This window comes from Crocuta crocuta, unplaced genomic scaffold (assembly GCF_008692635.1).
Source record: "Crocuta crocuta isolate KB4526 unplaced genomic scaffold, BGI_CrCroc_1.0 scaffold139, whole genome shotgun sequence".
Lineage (NCBI taxonomy): Eukaryota > Metazoa > Chordata > Mammalia > Carnivora > Hyaenidae > Crocuta > Crocuta crocuta.
The window spans coordinates 10,117,757-10,125,455 of NW_027533258.1; the positions used below are offsets into that span (position 1 = coordinate 10,117,757).

The following is a 7,699-nucleotide window of genomic DNA, read 5'->3' on the forward strand; positions in this document are numbered from 1 at the left end:
CAGAAGTTTTACAAAGGCGAAAGTACCCGGGTGAGGACCTGGACGCTGGAATGAACACGGCCCGGATTGGGCACCTTTGGACATTATTTGCATGGGAGATCGGGATTGGCTGGCCTCTTGGGTGGCCCGGGCGGGGTTCGTCCCGCGCGTGACCATCCACTGCCATGGCCGGGCCGGGGGCTGCTTTCCGCCGCTTGGGCGCCTTGTCCGGAGCCGCGGCCTTGGGCTTGGCCACCTACGGGGCGCACGGTCAGGGGGCTGGGCCCGACCTTCGGGGTCTGCTGCAGGGGCTGGGTCTATGGGAAGCTCCAGGGCTCCCCTCGACCGGACATCCCTCGGGGCCCTAAACCTTTTAAGGCTCCTCTGCCTGGTCCATTTGGGTCCCCAGAAGCGCCCATTCCCATTTCCACCAATGAGACGCCTCCTGGGGGCACCCACGTGTGCCCTGCCGGGAGTCGGGGCGGTGGGGACAGGCGCTCCGACTGGTAACCTTTGCCTCTTCTTCCACAGGCGCCCAGTTTCCGGATCCCTACGGAAAGGAGGTGAAGCGACTTGGGGCCTCCCAGCTTCCGGGTCTAGGAGCGCCCAAAGTCTGGGGTCGCTGAGGGTAGTAGGGGTGGGGCGGAGCACCGAGAGAGGCGAGCACATGTGGGTGCTAGTGGGAGAGGCGAGCAGGGACTTTCGCTGGGGGACGAACTTTTGTCCCACGTGCCCCCACGGGATGCAGGCTCCAGCGTTGCTTAGGAAGTGTCTCTCCCGCCCCCCGCCCCCCATTTCTCTTTTTCTTACAGCTCTTCGATAAGGCCAACAAACACCACTTCTTCCACAGCCTGGCTCTGTTAGGGGTGCCCCATTGCAGAAAGCCCCTCTGGGTAATCCCGCCCCCGTGCCCAGCCCTGACCGCGCCCCACCAGCTCCCTCTCTATCTGCCCTGTTCTTAGTGGCCTGTATTCTTCTTTGTATCTCCTTCAGGCCGGGTTACTGCTAGCCTCTGGAACCACCTTATTCTGCACCAGCTTTTACTACCAGGCTCTGAGTGGAGACCCCAGCGTCCAGACTTTGGCCCCCATGGGAGGGAGTCTCTTAATCTTGGGCTGGCTTGCCTTGGCCCTTTGAGCTTCCTTGTCTTTGATTGCCGGGTACTTGTTTGAGAGTTGGAGCAGGGAGAGAATTAAAAGAGAAAGGCAAATAAAGAACTTGAGTCTTTGTTCATCTAACCTCTCCGGGAAAGAAGGGTTAAGCATTGTCCACCCCTGGACCCCCATCCCCTTTCCTAAGGCTGAATCTCGGGCCTGGGGATTCTGTGCACTTGAACCTCGTTATAACGTTCTGAAGCTGGCAGGCATCAGAGTCATAAAGAATGGTCAAAATACTGCAGAATCTTATGGAAGCGTTCTTTGGGTCCTGGTCATCGCGTAGTTCGGGTGCTCACTAGAATTTGAAGATTACTGTAGGGTAGAGTTTTCAGGCCTGCCGGACCACACATTTATTGAGCAGTCACTCTAGAAGGCAGAAGAGTTAAGGCTAAGCAGCAAGGGAGTAGTGCCATTAGTTATAAAATTCTTTGGGCTCAACGCAGGGACAGATCATCATGTATGGGGAGGCCAGAAGGTGCTTCACAGTGCTTGAGATGATCCTTAAATGAGCTGCGTTGCGGGGGCACCTGGGGTCTCAATCCGTTAAGCATCCAACTCTTGATCTCAGCTCAGGCCATGATCTCATAGTTTGTGGGATGGAGCCCTGCGTCAGGCTCTGTACGGACAGCACAGAGCCGGCTTGAGATTCTCTCCCTGTCTCTCTCTCTCTGCTGCTCCCCTGCTCACTTGCACGCACTCTCTCTTTCTCTCTCTCAAAAATAAATGAACTTAGGGGCGCCTGGGTGGCCCAGTCGGTTAAGCGTCTGACTTCCGCTCAGGTTGTGATCTTGCAGTCCGTGAGTTCAAGCCCCATGTCTGGCTTTATGCTGACAGCTCAGAGCCTGGATCCTGCTTTGGATTCTGTGTCTCTCTCTCTTTCTCCCTCTCTCTCAAATAAACATTAAAAAATTTTTTTTAATAAATTTAAAATGAAGAGCTCTGTTGTTGAGGACACCATGAACAGAGACAGAGGTGGAGAAGGGGGAAGTGTGGGGCTCCACCATCTTCTGTGTGGGCCGAGTTTTTGAGTGAGGCAGGAAAGGAGCCCCAAGACGGGGAGTAACACCCACAGGGCGTGGAGGACTGGAAGACATGGAGGGGGCGGTGCTGATGAAGCCAGTGCGCATCACGTGTTGATCACGTGTCACACGTTATGCACCTGTAAACAGTCAGACGCCCTCCTGCCCTCACCTGTAAACAATCAGACGCCCTCCTGCCCTGTGGCGTTTCCCATCCAAGTAGCAGAAATGGGCTTTAACAGCTCAGCATACAAATGTATGGTTGTGAGTCATGCTCTGTACTTGCAGAGAAGGGGCAGGGAGGTGGTGAGACCTTAGGGTAGTGGAGGGTGTGCCCTCCTCAGATGGGAAGGCCTCACAGAGGAGGTCCCATTGAAGGTGGAGCTAACTGAGTACAGAGTTGGAGGGAAAGTGTATCCTAGGCAGAAAGACTAGCTGGCAAAACGGGCTCGAAGGGAGCAGCTCAAAATCCTTGAGGCAGGAGAAAATCGTTGGGGGGTGGAGGGGTGGAGAAAGAGCAAAACTGGTGTGGCTGATGGGTAGTGATGAGGGGCCCCAGGGGCTCAGTGCAGGCCTTGCAGGGAGTGGTAAAGCACCTGGAATTTATCCGTAGAGCAACAGTGAGGAGGGGCAGAGAAAGAGGGAATCCCGACTTGGGGCTCGAACTCGTGAAACCGTGAGATCATGACTTGAGCCAAAACCAAGAGTTGGATGCTTAACCTGCTGAGCCACCCAGGTGCCTGTGATTTATACATTTAAAAGATCTGGAGAGGCCATGGGAGGAAGGCAGGGATGGCCACAGGCCAGTCAGGAAGCCCAGGGATGAGATGATGGTGGTGGCTTGGCTTAGGGTGGAAGAGGTGGCGGAAGGGGTCCAATTCAGAATATATTTTGCAGGTCGTACTGATAGGACCTGCTGATGGATGGGATATAAGGGTTAAATGAGCGGGAGACTTCCGGTTGGCACACTAGTGGCTGGAGGTGCTGTTACTCAGATGAGAAAAACTGAAGGAGGGGGAAGCGGTTAGTTTGGGACAAGTTGCTTCTGAAATGCCTGGGACACATGCAGGCAGGAGTTGGGGAGCTCGGGGAAGTGTGGGCGCTTGGGAAAGCGATCTGAACTCCCGTTTACTCGGCACCCCTCTTCTAGCCGGTCTTCGGTCCCCTCTCTTGCCCACAAACGCCCTTGGAAGAGTCTGTTGATCACTTGGAGGTCATGGTTGCCTGATCCAATGGATGACTTTCTTTTCTTTTTTTATTTTTATTTTTATTTTTTTTAATATTTTTATTTTATTTCTAGGAGAGAGAGAGACAGCGTGAGCAGGGGAGGGTCAGAGAGAGGGGGAGATACAGACTCTGAAATAGGCTCCAGGCTCTGAGCTGGCAGTCAGCACAGAGCCCGACGTGGGGCTCGAACCCACGAACCGCGAGATCATGACCTAAGCGAAAGTCGGACACTTAACCGACTAAGCCACCCAGGGGCCCCTCTTTTCTTTTTTTAAAGTAGGCTCCACGCTGGGCATGGAGCCCAACAGGGGGCTTGAATGCATGACCCCAAGATCAAGACCTGAGCTGAAATCAAGAGTCGGACCCCAATCGACTGAGCCATCCGGCACACACACACCCCCTTTCTTAAAGTAGGCTCCATGCTCAATGTGGGGCTTGAACTCCCAACCCTGAGATCAAGCATCACGTGCTGTACCAACTGAGCCAGCCTGGCACCCACAATGGATGGCTTAACAATCTTGTCTTCAGCCTCTGCAGCATTTGACAGTTGGCCACGCTGTCCTTGAAAACACATGCTGTTGCTTCTAGAACACCCCTCCTGGTCTTTCCCTCTCCCTGTGGCTGCCTGGCCGGTTTCTCCTTCTCTGCCTACTTTAAATCAATGGTTTTCAAATTTTAATGAAAAGAGAACTCCTATGCATGCAAATATTTTTTAATTCTTTTTTATGTTTATTTTTTGAGAGAGAGAGACCGAGTGTGAGCGGGGGAGGGGCAGAGAGAGAGAGAGAGAGAGAGACCCAGAATCTGAAGCAGGTTCCAGGCTCTGAGCTGTCAGCACAGAGCCCGATGCGGGGCTCAAACCCGTGAACCGTGAGATCGTGACCTGAGCTGAAGTTGGACTCACAACCAACTGAGCCACGCAGGCATCTCTATGTACACAAATTTTAACTTCAGCCTTTTTACTTTCCATTTTCGTGTATGATTCATAAAGTGCGTATTTGTGTGGTATATCGGAGGTGAGTGCTTACTTTTTCCACAAAGTGTGCATTCAAAAAAGTACGGACCGTTTCTCTAAATGAGAGGGATATTAGGTGATCTCTTTCAGCCCCCTGTCTTTTTTTTTTTTTTAATTATTTATTTCTGAGAGNNNTTACTGAGTTCCAGAGTTCTGGAGCAGCTGCTGTGTGCCAGAATGTTCGGCAGGGACCTTGAAGGAGTTTGATGATACTGACGGGGAGGGGTGTGTTCCAGACCTGAAGCAAGAGCTTTCCAGGCAGCTCTGAAGCCAGAGAGAACCCAGGGCATTTGAGACCTCAAAAAATTCCTGGTGGCTGGCTTGAAGACCATGAGAGGGTCATGGGGAAAGATGGCGGAACGCAGGGTTCAAATGGTGGAGAGCCTCAGACTCTCTTTTGAGGGCAATGGGGAGCCTCTGAAGCGTTTATATCCAGGGAGGAGGCATGATTTGAGGTGTATTAGTGGAAGATCACACTATTTCCTCAGTTTTGTGATGACTGAACTACAGCCTCAGAGGGAACCTCCAGGTGGGGGAGACCCCGACATCTAGAATGGCCAGCCTCCATGGAATTTGAGCCCTTAGCTCGGACCCTGCCAGGGAGCGGGGCTCTCGAGGGACCAGGGTAAATAAGGCCGGCTTGATCATCGGTCCCTATTTTTACTGCGCAGTGTGTCCAATCTTCTCAACAGCCCTGCAAGGCAGTGGGAAGTAAAGCTCACAGAGGTGAAGTAACTTGTTCTGTATCATACTTGGGACCAGAATGAGCTGGGATTCAAACTCTCCTCTGTCTAATTCCCAGAGCTACGCTCTCTCCTTCCTGTGCACGCCAAGAAACTCCGGTCTTCGGCAGTGAAAACAGGCCCTTTCAAAAAATAATTTTCAGGGTTACGATGTCGATACCAAGGTGAGCTCCTTTTGTTTTTGAAGCCTGGTACAGACTTCTGTCCAGCTGCTGGCTTTTAGCACGACTAGTTCACCAGAAGACAAGGGACACATCCTACTTGTAACAAGTCAGGAGGGAGAGCAGAAGTGTCTGGAGCTCAGGATGGAGTGGGGAGACAGGAAATGACCAAACAGGAAGAGCAGAGCCCACTGGGAACGGCCTTCTGGGCCAAACCTGAGTCAACCTTGCCCTTTTCCTCACATCCTGTATCCAAGCCATTATCAAGTCAATGCGTAATTGGCTAGATGCAGAATCTGACCATTTCCCACCACCTCCATTGCTACCCTCGGGCCTCTGGTCCAAGTCACCATCATGTCCCCCCCTAGCTTTTTTGCAAGAATGTCCTTCTGCCCTTGCCTACCTACAGCCTACTCTAGACAAAGCAGCCTGCGAGAGAGAGAGAGAAGAGAGAGAGAGAGAGAGACCCTGTAACACAGTGGTCTTCAGCCTTAGCTGCACCTTAAAGTCTTCAGGGGAATTCTCAGAAAGTTCTAATATCTGCCTTACCGCAGATATTCTAATTAAATTATTGATACAACATAGGGCCCACGTAGTGGTATTTTGTAAAGCACCCAGATGATTCGATCGTGTGGCCCGAGCTGAGGAGCAGTAGTCTAACGTCTCTGCCCAATGCTGACACACTTCCTGTCTCAGAGTACAATCCGATGGCCTGCAAGGCTGTATGTGATCTGGGCTCCTGGGACCTCTATTCCTTCTCCCTGGTTCATTCCATTCCAGCCACACCGGAAAGGCGGGCCTTTGCCTTTCTTGTTCCCTCTGCCTGAAACATTCTCTGCCGGAAGTCGGCCTGGTTCCGTCCTTGACCGCCTTCATTCAGGTCTTGGTTCAACTACCACCTTCTCGGTGGTACCTTTCAAGTTCACATTCTTCAAAATTGCAACCCTTGCCCACTGCTCTCCAGCCTCCTCCTCTTGCTCAATTTTTCTCCATAGCATGTGTTACCATCTGACCTCTAGAATATTTTACACGATCTGTCTCTCCTCTACTAGAATGTAAGCCCCAGGAAGTCAGCAATTTTTGTTAATTTTTTAGAAACTGCTATCTATTCCTATCAAAAGCTGCCTGACATATAGCAGGTGCTTGCTAAATGCTTGCCGAGTAACTGAGTTTCTGTATGTTGGTGTTCTGGTGGACGCTGGTCCATGGTTTGGGCCACGCAGAACCTGATTTACATAAGTACAAGGGAGAGGGGGAGGTCAGACACTTGGGTCCGCAGCAGATGATGGCTGAGGCTGTGGGAGCAGCTGATCAGCCCACAAGAACATGCACCCATCTCTGAAAACCTGCTTCTATGTTCATCTTTTTTTTTTTTAATGTTTGTTTATTTTTGAGAGCGAGCGAGCGAGCGCACACACCGGACCAGGGGAGGGGCGTGGGGGGGGTGTGTGTCTGAGGATCAAAAGTGGACTCTGCGCTGACAGCAGACACCCCAATTCGGGGCTCGAACTCACAAACCGGGAGATCGTGACCTGAGTCAAAGACGCTCAACCGACTGAGCCACCCAGGTGCCCCTATGTTCATCTTGATGGCTGTCACCTCCACCTGTGTGTGGTCACCAGACAGCACCTGGGGTCACCCCTCAAACAAGCTCTGTAGTTACTGGGTCAGCACCTCCCCAGCCGCCACCAACAACACAGCCTAGGGGCCTTCGTCGTTCTCCACCTTGTGATTTAGGTGTGTTTTTCTAAGACACAAATTTGACCTTCTCTTCGGGTCTTAACATCTTTCGGGGGGCTCCCCGCTGCCACCAGGCCTTCCGTGCACGCGGGCTGGCCTTCCTCTCTAACTCATGTCTTGCCGCTCCGCCTATAGGGCCCCGGGCTCAGCACCTCCTTGCACCTGCGGGCCTTTCGGCTCAGGACCCACAAGGAGCGACTCCGGGGGCGGGGGAGGGGAGACTTGCCTGCTAACCGCGCCGGGTCCTCTGGCCACCCCCGGACCTCACTTTGCGCACACTCAGTGTCGCCACCGTTTGGCTGCCTGTCACCCACGTGGCCAGAGGCTCCTGAAAGACGTACTGTAGTGGCGAGGTGTCTGTGTGGGTGACTGCGGCGTCACGGACGAGCAGCCGCGGAGGCGCCCCCCCCACCCACTCCCCGGGAGGTAGAAAGGGAGCCGGGGGCCAGTCCTAGAAGCCAAGGAAGGAGTGTGAAGTGTTCCGCTGCGTCAGCGAGCCCCGAACCGCCCTCGGGAGGAGGAGCCTGGGGTCCAGCGCCGCGCCAGCTGCCCTCGCTTCCCACCCCGGGACACCGAGCGCTCCGCACCCGCAGACCTGGCGGGGGTCGCCGGGCTAAGTCTCGGCCGGCGGCCCTCCCCAGGCGGGTCCCCTCTGGGC

The 7,699-nt window shown here is 53.6% G+C and overlaps 1 protein-coding gene across 1 annotated transcript; it reads left to right on the forward strand.

Moving 5' to 3' along the window:
• The first annotated feature begins 125 nt into the window (after nucleotides 1–125).
• TMEM256 (transmembrane protein 256) lies at nucleotides 126–1,373 on the forward strand. The gene is made up of 4 exons (XM_077746672.1): nucleotides 126–249; nucleotides 511–542; nucleotides 792–872; nucleotides 973–1,373. The coding sequence occupies exons 1-4, from the start codon at nucleotides 165–167 to the stop codon at nucleotides 1,114–1,116; spliced, it is 342 nt and encodes a 113-aa protein (XP_077602798.1). The 5' UTR covers nucleotides 126–164; the 3' UTR covers nucleotides 1,117–1,373.
• Nucleotides 1,374–7,699: the final 6,326 nt, after the last annotated feature.

Coding starts and splice junctions, on each gene's coding strand:
- TMEM256 (XM_077746672.1), top strand. CDS start 165: ATGGCCGGGCCGGGGGCTGCTTTCCGCCGCTTGGGCGCCTTGTCCGGA. Junction 250..510: donor GGCCACCTACGGGGCGCACG/GTCAGGGGGCTG, acceptor CTTCTTCCACAG/GCGCCCAGTTTCCGGATCCC. Junction 873..972: donor ATTGCAGAAAGCCCCTCTGG/GTAATCCCGCCC, acceptor TATCTCCTTCAG/GCCGGGTTACTGCTAGCCTC.